This window comes from Bos javanicus, chromosome 18 (genome assembly GCF_032452875.1).
Source record: "Bos javanicus breed banteng chromosome 18, ARS-OSU_banteng_1.0, whole genome shotgun sequence".
Lineage (NCBI taxonomy): Eukaryota > Metazoa > Chordata > Mammalia > Artiodactyla > Bovidae > Bos > Bos javanicus.
Window position 1 is genome coordinate 62,709,291 of NC_083885.1, and position 19,049 is coordinate 62,728,339.

The following is a 19,049-nucleotide window of genomic DNA, read 5'->3' on the forward strand; positions in this document are numbered from 1 at the left end:
GCATCCTGGAATGTGAAGTCAAGTGGGCCTTAGAAAGCATCACTATGAACAAAGCTAGTGGAGGTGATGGAATTCCAGTTGAGCTATCTAATCCTGAAAGATGATGCTGTGAAAGTGCTGCACTCAATATGCCAGCAAACCTGGAAAACTCAGCAGTAGCCACAGGACTGGAAAATGTCAGTTTTCATTTGAATCCAAAAGAAAGGCAATGCCAAAGAATGCTCAAACTACTGCACAATTGCACTCATCTCACACGGTAGTAAAGTAATGCTCAAAGTTCTCCAAGCCAGGCTTCAACAGTACATGAATCGTGAACTTCCAGATTGTGGATGGGGAACACATGTATACCTGTGGCAGATTCATTTTGATATTTGGCAAAACTAATACAATTTGTAAAGTTTAAAAATAAAATTTAAAAAAGCATTAAAATAAATAAATAAATATGGAGCTAATAAAATAGTATTATTTTGAGCTTAAAAAAAAAAAAAAAGAAAGAAAAGGCAGAGGAACCAGAGATCAAATTGCCAACATCCGCTGGATCATCAAAAAAGCAAGAGAGTTCCAGAAAAACCTCTACTGCTTTATTGACTATGCCAAAGCCTTTGACTGTGTGGATCACAACAAACTGTCGAAAATTCATCAAGAGATGGGAATACCAGACCACCTGACCTGCCTCCTGGCCAATCTGTATGCAGGTCAAGAAGCAACAGTTAGAACTGGACATGGAACAACAGACTGGTTCCAAATTGGGAAAGGAGTATGTCAAGGCTGTATATTGTCACCCTGCTTATTTAACTTATATGCAGAGTACAGCATGTGAAATGCTGGGCTGGATAAAGCACAAGCTGGAATCAAGACTGCTGGGAGAAATATCAATAACCTCATATATGCAGATGACACCACCCTTATGGCAGAAAGCAAAGAAGAACTAACGAGCCTCTTGATGAAAGTGAAAGAGGGTGAAAAAGTTGGCTTAAAACTCAACATTCAGAAAACTAAGATCATGGCATCTGGTCCCATGACTTCATGGGAAATAGATGGGGAAAGAGTGGAAACACTGAGAGACTATTTTTTGGGCTCCCAAATCACTGCAGATGGTAACTGCAGCCATGAAATTAAACGAAGCTTGCTCCCTGGAAGAAAAGTTAATACCAACCTAGACAGCATATTCAAAAGCAGAGACATTACTTTGCCAACAAAGGTCAGTCTAGTCAAGGCTATGGTTTTTCCTGTGGTCATGTATGGATGTGAGAGCTGGACTATAAAGAAAGCTGAGTGCCGAAGAATTGATGCTTTTGAGCCGTAGTGTTGGAGAAGACTCTTGAGAGTCCCTTGGACTGCAAGGAGATCCAACCAGTCCATCCTAAAGGAGATGAGTCCTGGGTGTTCACTGGAAGGACTGATGCTGAAGCTGAAACTCCAATACTTTGGCCACCTGATCGAAGAACTGACTCACTGGAAAAGACCCTGATGCTGGGAAAGATTGAAGGCAGGAGAAGGGAGTGACAGAGGATGAGATGTTGGATGGCATCATCGACACAATGGATATGAGTTTGAGCAAGCTGCAGATAGTGAAGGACAGAGGAGCCTGGCGTGCTGAAGTCCATGGGGTTGCAAAGAATTTGACATAACTCAGAGTTGAACAAGTCACAGAGGTGGTGTTATTTGTTACAGGGGTTGGAGGAGCCTAAGGCAATCTCTTTGGTGGAGGTCATGAGGTGGCTACCAGAGCCAATTTGGGCTACTTGCTTTCTTGTGTGTTTTTTTTTGTCCAGTGAGGGAGAGAGAAGTACTTCTTTCGTGCCTCTGATTGGGCTGTCTCAAGTCATGTGCTCGTCTTGTGTGTGTGCTAAGTCGCTTCAGTTGTGTCTGACTGTGTGACCCCATGGACTGTAGCCCACCAGGCTCCTTTATCCATGGAATTCTCCAGGCAAGAATACTGGAGTGGGTTGCCATTTCCTATTCCAGGGGATCATCCCAACTCAGGGATAGAACCCATGTCTCCTGCATTGCAGGTGGATTCTTTACCATCCGAGCCACCAGGGCAGCCCTTGATCAGTAGACAATGTAGCTTAAGACTTGGTGAAAGAAAGCCTCTTAGGAGGGAACTGTGCTTTACGCTGTAGCCCATCAAGTGTAGTGAACCGCAAAGCTGTGACCAGGCTTGGGCAGGTTTTTGTTTATCTCCCCCCTTACACTGTCCATTAGGCACCTCCCCAGGGCAGAATCTCCCTGTCGGTTTCTGTTCAGTTTATAGCAGCAGTCTCAGCATTTCCTCCCTCAAAATGTAGCCTATGAATCTACATGCTCGAGGGAAAGCTAATGTGTAAAAGAACCTTGATTGCATTTGTAAAAAAGTGCATTGATTGCCTTCATTTAACACAGAAAGGCTGGAGAATATGTAAAAGTCAGCCGTATGGCTTCAGCAAATAATGGCGCGTTCAAGGAAGGAAACATTTTGCAGCCATTCAGTAAGCATGAGCCCTGTTTTCCTGTTAAACAGCTCAAAGAGTTCAACGAGGACATAGTGAAATGTGGGTGGGAGGGACTTAGAGTGGATCCCAGCCAGTGGGGACATCACGGTACCTGGAGCAAGATAGTAGAAAGAGGGGCGGGAGGTAAACACTGTCTCATGAACAGGCACTGCTCTCTCCACGTGGCCAGGACCAGCCATCATTAACAAGCATCCAAGAGAAAGCTTGGAAAGTGAGAGGCCGCCCAAGGAGCCCTTTGGGGCTGGAAGCTCAGGAGCGGTGAGCTTCTTAGGTGTGTCTCCTTAGAGGTGACACATTAGGAGGACATGCATTCTCGGGAGGTGGAGGGGGTCACAAGAGGAGATGTGTAGGTTGACGGCCAAGATCTGGTGGATCTGATGAGATGGAGTTGAGAGGAGGAGAAAGCAGAGGCGGCTGAGACAGAGGGAGGAGAAAACATGTCTTGTGCCACCAAAACCGAGGATGGTAGGTTTTAGGAGAGCCTGGGACCCCCAGTGGCAGAAAGAGCAGAGAAGCATGGAGCTGACCTGGGGGGAGGATGCGTGGGCTGAGCCAGGGGGGCTCATGACCCTCCTTGCCAATCTTGGGGTGCTGCTCATAGTTATGAGGGCTCCTCCCTGGTTCACTGAGACCAAGGCGCTCGAAACCTTCTCTGCTGAACCAGGCGTTAACCGTGAAGACCCCCGGATCACCAGAAACATGGCGGCTACAGCCAAGCGGATGAGAGCCTCTGCACTTTGGCCCCCAGGGCAGCGCCTGGGGACAGAGAACTTGCTCACGGGGAACTTGCCCTGTCTCATACCAGACTTCAAAGACATTTTTTTTTTTTTAGAGGAAGGATGGATTGGGGGATTGGGATTGACATATACATCAGTTCAGTTCAGTCGCTCAGTCGTGTCTGACTCTCTGCGACCCCATGAATCGCAGCATGCCAGGCATCCCTGTCCATCACCATCTCCAGGAGTTCACTCAAACTCACCTCCATTGGTGATGCCATCCAGCCATCTCATCCTCTGTCGTCCCCTACTCCTCCTGCCCCCAATCCCTCCCAGCATCACAGTCTTTTCCAATGAGTCAACTCTTCGCATCAGGTGGCCAAAGTACTGGAGTTTCAGCTTTAGCATCATTCCTTCCAAAGAACACCCAGGGCTGATCTTCAGAATGGACTGGTTGGATCTCCTTGCAGTCCAAGGGACTCTCAAGAGTCTTCTCCAACACCACAGTTCAAAAGCATCAATTCTTCAGCGCTCAGCCTTCTTCACAGTCCAACTCTCACATCCATACATGACCACTGGGAAAACCATAGCCTTGACTAGACGGACCTTTGTTGGCAAAGTAATGTCTCTGCTTTTCAATATGTTGTCTAGGTTGGTCATTTACACACTGCTATGTATAAAATCGATAACTAATCTAATGAGAAAGAATTGTGCAGCACAGGGGACTCTACTCACTGCTCAGTGGTGACCGGAATGGGAGGGAATTCAAGGAAGAGGGATACATGTATACGTGCGGCTGAGTCACTTTGCTGCCCACAACATTGTAAAGCAACTACACCCCAGTTTAAAAAACGAAGGTCCTACAGGGTCTGGAATACATAATGTATATACTTCTGAATATACATAGTTATATATATGTATAAATATATATAATATACATGTGCTTATACACACAGTAATATACATGTAATAATACGTGCACAATCACATACATATACCTTTATATATTTATGTGTAATTAATAAATTATGTATATAATTATATATTTACATGTAATTATATATAATTTTATATACAATTTTATATGAACTTCCCCAGTGGCTCAGCAGTAAAGAACCCACTGACTAACGCAGGAAATGTGGGTTTGATCCCAGGGTCAGAGAGATCCTCTGGAGGAGGGCATGGGAACCCACTCCAGTAGTCTTGCCTGGAGAATCTCATGGACAGAGGAGCCTGGCGGACTACAGTCCATGGGGTCGCAGAGAGTCAGACACAACTGAGCAGGCGCACACATATATACAATTACATATATTTATATGCAATTATATATAACTGTATATTGATTGTCCCTTGAACAACATGGGTTTGAATGGCATGGGTCCACTTACATAAGGATTCTTTTTTTTTTTTAAGTTTATTTATCTATAGGCAATTAGTGTATCCAGTGACTAATTAATGTATCAAGTGACTCCCAGGTGCCAAATCGCATGTGAAACTACAGAACAGTCCTACTCAATGTCACTTATGTCTGTGTGGGAAAGAATTGATGATCAAAACTGTAGGAATGGAATGAATATCAATGCTTCCTTTTTCTCTTTTTTTTCAATAATGAAGTCTCAACCTCATTGTTTCTTTGATTTTCTTTCAGTTTCTTTCAGTTTGAATATGATATACCTAAAGTTTAGGACTTGTTTTGGGGGTGTTTTGGGTATTCATTTTTTATTGAGGCATAACTGACATATCACATTATATTACATGCAGATGTTTTTCTCTAAAACTTTTTCTTTCTTTCTCTGTGACTTGGCCGCATCTTTTCACACCCACCGTTACTGCAGAGAGTCCATATCGTACAGAAGAATTGGTCTTCCAGGCCACTTCCCGGACCGACCCACACTACTCTCCATAAAATTCTCAGGTCTGATTAAGGTTGGCAACACCATCCCTCATAGTTTCGTATATCAGATTCAGTCTTTTCTAGTTGCGTGTGACCTCCTATTTCAGGGGGAGGAGTAAAATTTCTCCTTAGATGTATGTGTAGTCATTCGTGTCCGACTTTCTGTGATCCCGTGGACTGTAGCCCCACCAGTCTCCTCTGTCCATGGGATTCTCCAGGCAGGAATACTGGAGGGGGTCGCCATGCCCTCCTCCAGGGGATCTTCCCCACTCAGGGATCGAACCCGCGTCTCCTGTGTCTCCTGCGTTGCAGGCGGGTTCTTTCCCCGCTGAACCATCGGGGAAGCCCTGCGGCAGAAAAGCAGGTCTCTGTGGAGGGCCGGTCTCTCACATCTTCGTGGCCGGAAAATCACGGCAGGAAACCCGCAGGTAACTCACGCCCAGCCCGGGCGCCGTGCGGGAGGGTGGAGGGGCACCGTCTCGTCTTGCACAAGCAGCGCTTCCCCTTCTGCCGGGCAGGTGACACTGTCTCCGCGGCGGGAGTCTCCGGCCCGGGCGGCGCGGTCCGCGGTGCAGCCGTGCTGGGCGGGCTGCGCGCCGCGCATCGCCATGTCCCCGGGCGTCCCTCTTCTGCTCGGGCTCGGTGAGCCGGCCGCGGGCCGTCCTGTGGGAGGCTGGGGGTGTGGGAAGAAGGCGCCGAGGAGGGGTTCTTAAGCGGGTTCCTCTGCTGGGACTCCCCTCTGTGAGGTCCCGGGACAGGGAACTGCAGAGGCGTCACCCGCGGGCCGCGTTTCTCCGGTTCGGTGTGGATGTCACGCCCCAAGCTCGAGGCGTTTGGGAGCCCACTGTGTTATCGGCCGTCTTCTCTCACCAAGTGTTTCTCTGTTTCAGTGTTTTGCCGGGACCAAGGGATTTGGGCACAGACCGGTGAGTGGTGCCTCGCTTTTTCTCCCAGAGAACTCCGAGTTGGACGTGGGGTGAACTTGTGTAGCCTTGACAGAACCTCAGCCTCTCACCTGCACCATCCCCTCCTCCACACGCTTCGCTTAATTAATTTAAATAATTTGTTTTTATTTATTATTTATTTTTTGGCTGCACTGGGTCTTCGTAGCTGGGCGTGGCCTTTCTCTAGCTGCAGTGAGCAGGGGCTCCTCTCTAGCTGGGATGCTCGGCCTCTCACCGCGGCGGCTTCCCTTGTTCCCAGAGCACAGGCTCTTGGCTGCCAGGCTTCAGTGGATGCGGCTCCTGGGCTCTAGAAGCGGACTCTATTTGTGGCGCCCGGGCTTAGTTGCCCCTTGGCATGCGGGATCTTGCCGGACCAGGAGTGGAACCGACGTCTACTGCATTGGCGGGCGGATTCTTTACCACTGAGCCACCAGCTGTTGTTCAGTCGCTCCGTCGTGTCCTACTCTTTGCGACCCCATGGACTGCAGCACACCAGGCTTCTCTGTCCTTCACTGTCTCCTGGAGCTTATTCAAACTCATGTCCATTGAGTCAGTGATGCCATCCAACCATCTCATCCTCTGTCTTCCCCTTCTCCTCCTGCCTTCCATCTTTCCCAGCATCAGCGTTTTTCAAATGAGTTAGTGCTTCACAGCAGGTGGCCAAAGTACTGGAGCTTCAGCTTCAGCATTAGTCCTTCCACTGAATGTTCAGGGTTGATTTCCTTTAGGATGGACTGCTTAGATCTCCTTGCTGTCCAAGGGACTCTCAAGAGTCTTCTCCAACACCACAGGTCAAAAGAACCAATTCTTTGATGCTCAGCTTTCTTTATGGTCCTTTCCTTATACATCACTACTGAGCCACTAGGAAAGAACTTAATTTATTTTTTGTATTTTAATTCTTCAACATTTTGCCAATCTTCGGTGGAAAACCTCTTCCCCTCTCTAGAAAGCTTCCTGATCTCCAGCTATTCCCCATCGGTGCAGATGAGTCAAGGAGGAAATGCTCGGGTTTTGAGCTAATGCAGAAAGAGAACACAGCTGAGATCGACGTTCAGAACGCAGACACAGAGAACCGGGGACATCTGCGCAGGCCCCAGGTCCCTCTTTGGGTTCCGGAGTGTCGCTTGTTGGGGGCACTGTGCGTCCTCTCCATTTGCTGTCACCTCACCTGCCTCCAGGTGGCTCAGTGGTAAACAATCTGTCTGCAGTGCAGGAGATGTGGGTTCGATCCCTGGGTCGGGAAGATCCCCTGGAGAAGGAAAAGGCAACCCACTTCAGTGTTCTTGCCTGAGAATTCCATGGACAGAGGAGCCCGGTGGGCTACAATCCATGAGGTCGCAAAGAGTCGGACACGACTTAGTGACTAAAGAACAGCAACACTAATTGCTTCCAGCTCTCTCAGCTATGGGAGTTCTCTTCACAAGGAAGGCACTCTTGATTAGGAGACAGACTTGAAGTAAAATGAAGACATCAAGATTTGCTGGTTCATGACCTTTTGCAAGCAATTTCCTCATTTGAGCCCCAGGTTCCTTCTTTCTGTAATGAAATTACCGGAGTTCTCTGGAGGTCCAGTGGTTAGGTGCCGTTGCCATGGCCAGGCTTCAATCTCTGATTGAGGAACTGAGATCCTATAAGCGGTGCAGCACAGCCAAAAAAAGAAAAAGAAATAATAACAGAGTGTTGCATCAGTTAAGATACGATCCTGTCATGCTCAGACAACAAGCTTTTGCTCAAAGTAGGCATTGTTGTTTAATGTTAACAGTTGCTAGGTAACATGTGTTGAGGTTTTCCCATCTGCCAAGTGCTATTCTCAACATTTATACATATGATCTCATTTTAATCTTATGAATCTATCAAGAGGTAAGTTAGTTTTTTCATATTCCAGATATATGGAGCCCTGGTTGTGACCTCAACATTGTACTAAGTGTTTGGCATAGGTTTTTAGTAAGTTAATTGAAATATAATCGAAGTACAATATTATAGCAATTTCAGTTGTGCCTGGTGGCTCAGATGGTGAAGAACTGGCCTGCAATGCAGGAGACCTGGGTTCGATCCCTGGGTTGGGAAGATGGGAAGATCCCCTGGAGAAGCGACCGGCTACCCACTCTAGTACTCTGGCCTAGAGAATTCCATGGACTGTATAGTCCATGGGGTCGCAAAGAGCTGGACACAACTGAGCGACTTTCACTTTCCCACTATATAATGATTGGACATTTATATACCTTATGAAATGATTACCAGGATGCGTCTGGTACCATCTATTCTCATGTAAAGTTATTACGTTATGATTGAGCACATTCCCTGTGCTGTGTATTTCATCTCTGTATTTTTTTTATTCTGTAACTTAAGGTTAGTGCTTCTTAATCCCCTTCAGTCACTTCGGCAGCTGCCTGGTTATTCTCTGGTTCTGTAGGTCTGCCCTTGTTTTGTTCTTTAGATTCCACATGTGAGAGCTGGTGGCATTTGTCTTTCTCTGACTTACTTCACTTAGCCAAACGCCCTCTAGATCCACCCATGGTGTCACAAATGTGCAAAATTTTATTTTATCTTTTATGATTATCTTTTAAAACATTAACTCATTAATCTTGGCAGTGTTGGGTCTCTGCCGCTGTGTGAGGCTTTCTCTTGTCGTGGAGCACGGGCTCTCTAGTTCTTGCAGCTCGCAGGCTCAGTTGTTGTGGTGTGTGGGTTCAGCCGTTCCAAGGCACGTGGGATCTTCCTGGACCATGGATGGATCCATGTCTCCTGCACTGGCAGGTGGATTCTTAACCACTGAGCCACCAGGGAAGCCCAGGGTTGTTGTTGTTCAGTCGCTCAGTCACGTCTGACTCTTTGCGACCCCATTGACTGCAGCACGCCAGGCCTCCCTGTCCACTATCTCCTGGAGCTTGCTCAAACTCATGTCCATGGAGTTGGTGAAGCCAATCCAACCATCTCGTCCTCTGTTGTCCCCTTCTCCTGCCTTCAATCTTTCCCCGCATCAGGGTCTTTTCCAATGAGTCAGCTCTTTACATCAGGTAGCCAAGGTACTGGAGTTTCAGCTTCAGCATCAGTCCTTCCAATGGATATTTTCAGGACTGATCTCCTTTAGGATGGGACTGGCTGGATCTCCTTGCGGTCCCAGGGACTCTCCAGAGTCTTCTACAACACCACAGTTCAAAAGCATCAATTCTTCAGTGCTCAGCTTTCTTCATAATCCAACTCTCATATCCATACATGACTACTGCAAAATACAGTAGATAGTTTTGTTGTGTAATTTATCTCAATATGCAGAAGAGTAACAACTTCTGTGCACTGGCTCATGTGTCTAGATTCTGTTACTGCATAGGTTCACCAGTTTCCAAAGCATCCACTGACTTACTCGTATATGGAAGGCGCACAGTACTTATACAGTAAATACAATACCTGTGTCCTGAAAGGGTGACTTGGTCCAGCCGGAGACCAACCACAGATCTGTACTGTCCTCCAACTCCTAGACCTACCTGAAGTCTACCAAAACCCTCTTGAAGAAAGATCCCTTGCCGTCGTGTCTGGGACTTCTGCCATCGAGCTCCTCCCGCTCCTCTTCCTCCTCTTCTTTTTCATCTGCATGTGCTGCTGTGGAGGCCAACAGGGTACGTCCTAGAAGGGGAAGGGTTCCTGGAAGGGGAAGGGGTCAGTGGGTGGGGGGAGCGTAGGGAGGGGCTTGGTGGGTCCCCTGCCAGCCGGGGCTCTCAGCACTGCCTCTCCATAGGTTCCACTGATAATGAGACCAAGAGCCAACCGGATTTTAACAGGTAGGACAATCTGGACTCTTCCCAGTAGAAAATGCTGTTTCTGTCTCATTCCTCAGACCCACCTTAATGCGTCTATCTCCTTTCCCTCAGCTCCAACCCTGGCATGGACTTCTCAGAAGAAAATCCCGGTAAGAGGAGTGATTAGGCGAGGGAGCCGGGCTGGGGGAAGGCTGCCTTCAGGGGCAGATAGAGGCATCTCGGAAGAAGCCAAGAGGCTGGGGCAGGCCTTACCGTGTGTGATGTCACTGCCCTTCCCTACTTCCAGTCGTCCATCTGAAAGCAGCTGGTGTCATTCCTGGGGGCTCTGAAGAGCCCTGTGCCACAGTCCTTCCTGTCTCAGTGCAGAGAAGAAGTCAGTGAGCGCGAAGCAGTAGATAAGAAGTGATTTACTAGAAAAGGACGCTTGCGAGGCTTACAAGCGGGCCGAGAAGGCGGTACCACCCCCGGGAATTTCCTGGGCTACAGTTTTATAATCACAGGAAAAGTGGGGAGGGGAAGACCTTCTTTGACTTTCTTGAGTAGACATCACAGTTCCATCATCAGCTCCTCCTCCCGGTAGAGCAGGTTCCTCTGGCCCCTCCCTCAGGTGTCAAGCAAGGTCGACAAATGGTTGTTCTTTTTTAATGTGTGTAGAGAGCATGTCCCATGGATCATTAAATTCAGAGCTCCCTGGGCAGGCTGTGGGGCTCACGCCACTACTGGTTCATTGTTGGGGGCAGGTCTCCTGCTTCTGGTGCGTGGTTCTGTTGCTAAGCAAACCTGCTTTCTGGAGTCATCCGCTTACAGGGGTCTCCCATATTGTTTCTACCAACAGTCCCCTGGGGGACTAACTATTGAATCACCTACTTGGTCTGCTCACTCCACCCCGTCACGGCTCTGAAATACAGATGGCAGGACTGGGTGACCAGAAGGCCCTTCCTGGAAGCCTGTCCTCTCCTCTTTCCTTGCAGATGATGTCTCGGTGCACCTCCCACCGGAGGAGGACAGGCAGAGGGACATGCAGGTGAGTCTCCCCACCTCCCCTGACCCCTCCCCTGGCCCCTCCCCCGGGGCTCACCCCTCACTTTGTGTCTCCCAGGTCCACCCCGAGGAATGCCCATGGGGCTCTTCTGAGTCCTCCGCTGAGCCGCACCAGGATTCCTTCATGGAGAGTGAGGTTTCACTCCCATCTTGCAGCCCTGAGGACTCCTCAGTATAGCCCCGCATGGACCCGCCTTCACTTCATCCAGAGAGCGGAGGTGGAGCTGGCTGTGTGCCCTCCATGGCGCAAGGGCCCCTTAAGGAGTGTGTGAGTCATCATCTTGTGTGTGAGTGTGTGCGTGCACCTGCCCAGTGCGTCTGACTCTTTGCGACCCCATGGACTGTAGCCCACCAGGCTCCTCTGTCCATGGGATTCTCCAGGCAAGGACACTGGAGTGGGTAGCTATTCCCTTCTGCATTTCCTTCTCCAGGGGATCTTCCTGACCCAGGGATCGAGCCCAAGTCTCTTGCTTTGCAGGCGGACTCTTTTACCACTGCTCCACCTGGGAAGCCCCAGTCCTCACTTTGGAGCTCCCCGAAGACTCAAGAATACAGAAGCCTTGTCAGTCGTCAAGAAATTCTGGGATATGAGAGATGGAACTTTTCCTGCTGTATCAGTGAACAAAGGGTATTACAGTCATGGGCGATGACGGCCACCACGGCTGCTGAGCTGGTGAGCCCTGAGGGTGCTCAGGAAGGAAAGAACACAGCCATCTAGCAGCCATCAGACTGCGGCCACCACGGAGGGTGAGCTCGGAGGGAACTTGGGATGTGAAAACAGCAGGATCCTGGCCCCAGACAGCTGAGGTGCGCATCGAAGTGATGATTTCAGCGAGCCCGGACGCTTCCATCTTCCCATACGTAGAAAAGCGCTAAATTCTCTAACTTGGGATAGTTGGTTTTCTTTAATTGGCGGTAGCGTTCGAGGTTCAGATTATCTGCCTTTTGTTGCGAAGCTTCTTTATTACCTGGTTCTTCCCCTCGCCTCCTCTGAGCAGTTCTCTCGGGGTTACTTGAGATGCTGCCTCCCGGGCTTGAGTCCTAAGAATATCTGACAAATAAAACATAACTCTCAACGTTTAGGTTGCGTGTGTATTTTTGGCAGACAGATGCATCACACAACTCTCAGCAGATTCCTGGTCCTCACTAGAGAACACCTGCTTCTCAGACTCCAGTGAGGGTCAAATGAGGGAATGCTTGAACAGTGAGAAGCAGCTGTGAGCTGCTGTTCAGTCACTCAGTCGTTTCCGACTCTGCGACCCCATGGACTGTGGCAAGCCAGGACTCCATCACCAACACCCGGAGTCCACCCAAACCCATGTCCATCGAGTCAGTGATGCCATCCAAACATCTCATTCTCTGTCGTCCCCATCTCCTCCTGCCATCAATCTTTCCCAGCATCAAGGTCTTTTCCAGTGAGTCAGTTCTTCGCATCAGGTGGACAAAGTATCGGAGCTTCAGCTTCAGCATAAGTCCTTCAGTGAATATTCAGGGTTGATTTCCTTTAGGACTGACTGGTCTGATCTCCTTGCAGTCCAAAGGATGCTGCTAAACCTCTAATACACAGGAAAGTCCTCTCCTTTCCCCTCTCTTCCCCATTCCAGCAAGAATCACCTGGTCCAAAGGAACCTATTCCCAAAACAGAAATGCTCACATGGAAAACAAACGTACGGTTACCAAAGGGGACAGCAGGTGGTGGGGGGAGATGAGCTGGGAGTCTGGGATTAACATATACTTACCACCATCTGTAAGACAGGTAAACAGGGACCTCCCTGGCGGTCCAGTGGTTAGGACGCCACGCTTCCACTGCAGGTGGCACAGGCTGGATTAGGGAACTAAGATCCCGCGTGTCACACAATGCGGCCAGAAAAAAGGGAGGAATTACAATAAAAAATAGGTAAACAAGAAGGAGCTACTGTACAGCATGGGGGACTCGACTCAGTGTCTTGTATTAACAATAACCTAAAGGGAAAAGAGGCTGGAAAAGAATATCTATGTGAATATAAGAATATGTATATCTGCATAGCTGAATTGCTGTGCGTACACCTGAAACTAACAACACTGTAAAAGAACTATGCAAAAACAGAGAGTGAAAGTGTTAGTCACTCAACTGTGTCCAAAACTTTTTAATCCCATGGATTGTAGGCGCCAGGCTCCTCTGTCCATGGGATTCTCCAGGCAAGAATACTGGAGCCAGGAAGGGTGGTTGGGGAGGGGTTGTCAGGAAAAGGAACTCAACCACAAAGAAAAAAAGAACACTGGAGCGGGTGGCCATTCTCTTCTCCAGGAGATCTTCCTGATCCAGGGATCGAACCCCGATCTCCTTCATTGTAGGCAGATTCTTTACCACTGAGCCACCAGGATCCTTCAACTACACACACATATATACTTCATATGTTTAATGAGATACATCTATGATTATAACTGAAAGTGAAAAATAGCCCCCCAAGGCTGGCACGTCCTGACCCCACCCCTGCAGTCTGTAGTCAGGGTTCTGCTCAGTTCATTCCAGCCACACCCATCTTTTTCTGCTCACATTTTCTGGTTGAAATGCTAGGCTCTTTCCCTCTTCGGGGCTTTAGGGCTGAGTGTTTGACCCACATCACTGCTCCAAAGAAAAGTTCACTGAAACAATTCCATTACAGAGATCTGTCAGGTAATACTCCGTATGAGCAGCTTATTCAAAACACTTCTCCAGTTTCCATGCATTTTACCCCGTAGACAATCTAAAATGGTAGTGACGCCCCGTCCTCCCTTCCTGAAGCCCCTGATAACTCCCGGTATACTCTCTGTCTCTATAAACTGCCCTACTCTGGGTGTTTCTTATAACTGGAATCGTGTTATGTATGTGTGGTCTTTTGTGCCTGCTTATGTTACTTCCCTGGGGGCTCAGATGGTAAAGAATCTGCCTGCGATGGAAGAATCTGGGTTCAACCCCTGGGTCAGGAAGATCCTCTGGAGCAGGAAATGACAACTCACCCCAGTATTCCTGCCTGGAGAATCCCATGGACAGAGGAGCCTGGTTGGCTACAGTCCGTGGGGACACAGAGAGTCAGACACGACTGAGCATATCTCTCTATCTACGTGATTCCTTGTTATAGTTTTGATTTGTATTTCGATAAGATTTCAGGATGTGGAGACTTTTCGTGTGATTTTTAAAAGAACAGTGTGAGTAAAACTGACCTCTGGAGCTTGGCCTCTTGACCCTCTGCACTGTTTTGAATTCTTTTTCCAGGACCTGCCCGGGGACATCTGTTAAGGAAAGATATTTTTTTCCTTACAGCCCCGCAGGCCTGATGAGGACATGTCCATCAGCACAGGTTTTCCCGTTGCTGTTACAAAAGCGAAAGGCAGTAGCATTTCTTCACGCTCCACTGGTGGTTTTTGTTTTTGGTTTGGGTAATTGATGTCCTCTTCCCTATAGGGGACTGGAATGCAGAAGTAGGAAGTCAAGAAACACCTGGAGTAACAGGTGAATTTGGCCTTGGAGTACAGAATGAAGCAGGGCAAAGGCTAACAGAGTTTTGCCAAGAGAACACACTGGTCATAGCAAACACCCTCTTCCAACAACACAAGAGAAGACTCTACACATGGACATCACCAGATGGTCAACACCGAAATCAGATTGATTATATTCTTTGCAGCCAAAGATGGAGAAGCTCTATACAGTCCGCAAAAACAAGACCGGGGGCTGACTGTGGCTCAGATCATGAACTCCTTATTGCCAAATTCAGACTTAAATTGAAGAAAGTGGGGAAAACCACTAGAGCATTCAGGTATGACCTAAATCAAATCCCTTATGATTATACAGTGGAAGTGAGAAATAGATTTAAGGGACTAGATTTGATAGATAGAGTGCCTGATGAACTATGGGTGGAGGTTCATGACATTGTACAGGAGACAGGGAGCAAGACCATCCCCGTGGAAAAGAGATGCAAAAAAGCAAAATGGCTGTCGAGGAGGCCTTACAAATAGCTGTGAAAAGAAGAGAAGTAAAAAGCAAAGGAGAAAAGGAAAGATATAAGCATCTGAATGCAGAGTTCCAAAGAATAGCAAGGAGAGATAAGAAAGCCTTCCTCAGTGATCAGTGCAAAGAAATAGAGGAAAATAACAGAATGGGAAAGACTAGAGATCTCTTCAAGAAAATTAGAGATACTAAAGGAACATTTCATGCAAAGATGGGCTCGATAAAGGACAGAAATGTATGGACCTAACAGAAGCAGAAGATATTAAGAAGAGGTGGCAAGAATACACAGAAGAACTGTACAAAAAAGATCTTCACGACCCAGATAATCACGATGGTGTGATCACTGACTAGAGCCAGACATCCTGGAATGTGAAGTCAAGTGGGCCTTAGGAAGCATCACTATGAACAAAGCTAGTGGAGGTGATGGAATTCCAGTTGAGCTCTTTCATTCCTGAAAGATGATGCTGTGAAAGTGCTGCACTCAACATGCCAGCAAATTTGGAAAACTCAGCAGTGCCCACAGGACTGCAAAAGGTCAGTTTGCATTCCAATCCTAAAGAAAGGCAATGCCAAAGAATGCTCAAACTACCGCACAATTGCACTCATCTCACATGCTAGTAAAGTAATGCTCAAAATTCTCCAAGCCAAGCTTCAGCAATACGTGAACCGTGAACTTCCAGATGTTCAAGCTGGTTTTAGAAAAGGCAGAGGAACCAGAGATCAAATTGCCAACATCCACTGGATCATCGAAAAAGCAAGAGAGTTCCAGAAAAACATCTATTTCTGCTTTATTGACTATGCCAAAGCCTTTGACTGTGTGGATCACAATAAACTGTGGAAAATTCTTCAAGAGATGGGAATACCAGACCACCTGACCTGCCTCTTGAGGAACCTATATGCAGGTCAAGAAGTAACAGTTAGAACTGTACATGGAACAACAGATTGGTTCCAAATAGGAAAAGAGATACAGTCAAGGCTGTATATCATCACCCTGCTTATTTAACTTATATGCAGAGTACATCATGAGAAACGCTGGGCTGGATGAAGTACAAGCTGGAATGAAGATTGCTAGGAGAAATATCAATAACCTCAGATATGCAGATGATACCACCCTTATGGCAGAAAGTAAAGAAGAAGTAAAGAGCCTCTTGATGAAAGTGAAAGCGGAGAGTGAAAAAGTTGGCTTAAAGCTCAGCATTCAGAAAACTAAGATCATGGCATCCAGTCCCATCATTTCATGGCAAATAGATGGGGAAACAGTGGAAATAGTGGCTGACTTGATTTTCCTGGGCTCCAAAATCACTGCAGATGGTGACTGGAGCCTTGAAATTAAAAGATGCTTACTCCTCGGAAGGAAAGTTATGACCAACCTAGACAGCATATTAAAAAGCAGAGACATTACTTTGCCAAAAAAGATCTGTCTAGTCAAGGCTATGGTTTTTCCAATAGTCATGTATGGATGTGAGAGTTGGACTATAAAGAAAGCTGAGGGCTGAAGAATTGATGCTTTTGAGCTGTGGTGTTGCAGGAGACTCTTGAGAGTCCCTTGGACTGCAGGGAGATCCAACCAGTCCATCCTAAAGGAGACGAGTCCTGGGTGTTCATTGGAAGGACTGATGCTGAAGCTGAAACTCCAATACTTTGGCCGCCTGATGCAAAGAGCTGACTCATTTGGAAAGACCCTGATGCTGGGAAAGAATGAAGGCAGGAGGAGAAGGGGATGACAGAGGATGAGATGGTTGGATGGCATCACCGACTCAATGGACATGAGTTTGGGTAAACTCTGGGAGTTGGTGATGTACAGGGAGGCCTGGTGTGCTGTGGTCCATGGGGTCACAAAGAGTCGGACACGACTCTGGGACTGAACTGAACTGAATAAGTGGAATCTCTACATTCATTCAAATGAAGTGATTTGTAAACAGGAACAGACTCACAGGCTTAGAAAACCAACTTATGATTATTAAAATCAAAAGACAGGAGAAGGAAGACAGTAAAAGGTTGAGTTTAACAGATACACACTACTTATTATCAGATGGATAATCCAAAAGGACCTACTGTTAGCACAGGGACGTCTACTGAACACACCGAAAGAACCTATCTGTGCGTTACTGAATCAAGTTCCTGTTCACCTAAAACAAACACAAGTTCAGATATCAAATCTACTTCAACAGAAAATAAAGTTACAAAAAAAAAAAAAAAAGCATTGGATCACGGGGCTATGCTGCCTCTTTGTGGCCGCTTTTGGTGACAACAGCTGCAAAACCTAGGCCGATGGACATTGAAAATTACCCGGGCCTGAGGGGATGGATGTAAGGAAACCATGTGTCCTCCGGTAGGTCTGGGCAAAAGAAAGGAAAACAGGGCAGTCGGTCAAGAGGCCACTCTCCAGAGGTCAGTTTTACTCACAATTTTTTTTTTTAATCACATGGAAACCTTTCACCACGGAATAATTTTAGAGAAATGTGAATCAAAACTAGACCTAGGTATAAGCTCACACCAGTCAGAATGATTTTTGTCAAAAGCTCTACAAACAGGAAATGGTGGAGAGGTTTTGGAGAAAAATAAATTCTCCTACACTGATGCTGGCAATGTCAATTGTCAACAGCCAGAACACGGAACAGAGTGGAGGTTCCTTAAGTGAAAAATTAACGAATGACGGCTGTCCCTAACCTTATACAGAAAAGAAACTCCAAATATATTAAAGAGCTAAATGGAGGGATGGATACTGTAAATTTCTTGAGGAAAGTATGGGCAGAACAGGGTTTTGAAATTAATCACAGCAACTTCTTCTTGGTTTCACTCGTAGAAAGATGACAAAACAAAACGCCACAAAACTAACCTCATGAACCTCAAAAGCTTTTGCACAGCAAGGGAAGCTCTAATGAAAGGAAAAAAAACCCCTCAAAATTGGGGAAAAAATGGTTACAACCAAATTTAAAAACAATTTATTCATCTCCAAACAAGCAAATAGTTCATTCAGCTCAATTTCAAAAAGCAATCAACTCAAGAGAAAAACAGGCCAGAGACCTAAATAGACCTTTGTCTTCAGATGGCATCCAGATGGCCAAAAAGCTCATGAAAGGTGCTCAGTGTCACTGTTAGAGAAATGCCGATCAAAACTGCAAGGCGGTATCACCTCACACCCCTCGGAATGGGCATCCTCCAAAAGATCTGCAGATTCAGTGCTGCCAAGGGCGAGGGGGACAGGGAATCCGCCTACAGTGTGGGCGGGGATGGAAATGGGTGGGTGCAGCCAGGGAGGAAAACAGTTCGGAGATGTGTTAAAACAGTAAATGTAGTTACCACCTGATGAGGCAAGCCCACCCTCCTTGCCTTAGATCAGGAGAAAATCATAATTTAAAATGATACTTGTTCCCTTATTTTCGTGGCAGCATTAGTCACAAATTCCAAGACACAGCATCAACCAAATTGCTCATCAATAGAGGAGTGAGGAGTAACTGTTCCATCTAGACACTGGAATACACACAACCATCAAATAGAACAAAAAAACGCCATCAACAGCAGCTTGGGTGGACTGAGAGCTTTATCCTACTTCAAGAAGTCAGTAAGAGAGGGAAAGAGAACTATCATATCACTTACAGGTGGAATCTATACATTCTTTCAAATGAACAGATTTGAAACAGACTCATAGACTAATAAAACCCACCTATGATTATTTTAAAAAAAGGTAGGAGAAGAGAGACATTTAGAGGTTGGATGAACATATACACACTACTAGATAATTATATAATAGAAAATCCAAAAAACCTTACTGAATAGCACAGCAAAGTCTACTGAAAACACTGAAAGAACCAATATGGGAAAAGACCCGTAAAAAGAACAGAATAGATATACCTCTATGTATAACTGAATCACGTTCTTGTCAACCTAAAACAAACAGCAGCAGACATCGACTCTGCTACAAAGGAAAATCGAAGTGTGGCGCGTGAAGAAATGCTGCCGCCTTGTGGCCACGTTTGGTAACAAAATCGGGAAAACGTGTGCGGATGGGCACTTAGTTCACCAGGCAGATCTGCGCAGATACAAAGAAAAAACACCTGTCCTCAAATAATGCCCTCGTTTAGGTCCTGGAAAGGGGCTTCCCAGGTGGCTCAGCGGTAAAAAAAATCTGCCTGCAATGCAGCGACGAGGGTTCGATCCCTGGTCGGGAAGATCCCATGACAGAGGGCATGCAACCCATCCTGGGATTCTTTCCTGGAGAATCCCATGGACAGAG

General features: G+C 46.9%; 1 protein-coding gene across 1 annotated transcript in view; it reads left to right on the top strand.

Annotated features, from left to right (window-relative positions):
• Window positions 1-11,362, top strand: part of LOC133229481 (uncharacterized) — a 17,944-nt gene extending 6,582 nt beyond the window's left edge. Inside the window, exons 2-10 of the mRNA XM_061385847.1 lie at window positions 2,504-2,534; window positions 5,568-5,747; window positions 5,996-6,031; window positions 9,526-9,663; window positions 9,783-9,825; window positions 9,916-9,953; window positions 10,776-10,828; window positions 10,904-11,113; window positions 11,277-11,362. Coding sequence (XP_061241831.1) covers window positions 2,504-2,534; window positions 5,568-5,747; window positions 5,996-6,031; window positions 9,526-9,663; window positions 9,783-9,825; window positions 9,916-9,953; window positions 10,776-10,828; window positions 10,904-11,023 — 639 coding nt within the window. The 3' untranslated portion in view covers window positions 11,024-11,113; window positions 11,277-11,362. The remainder of the gene's footprint in view (window positions 1-2,503; window positions 2,535-5,567; window positions 5,748-5,995; window positions 6,032-9,525; window positions 9,664-9,782; window positions 9,826-9,915; window positions 9,954-10,775; window positions 10,829-10,903; window positions 11,114-11,276) is intronic.
• The last annotated feature ends 7,687 nt before the right edge of the window (window positions 11,363-19,049 follow it).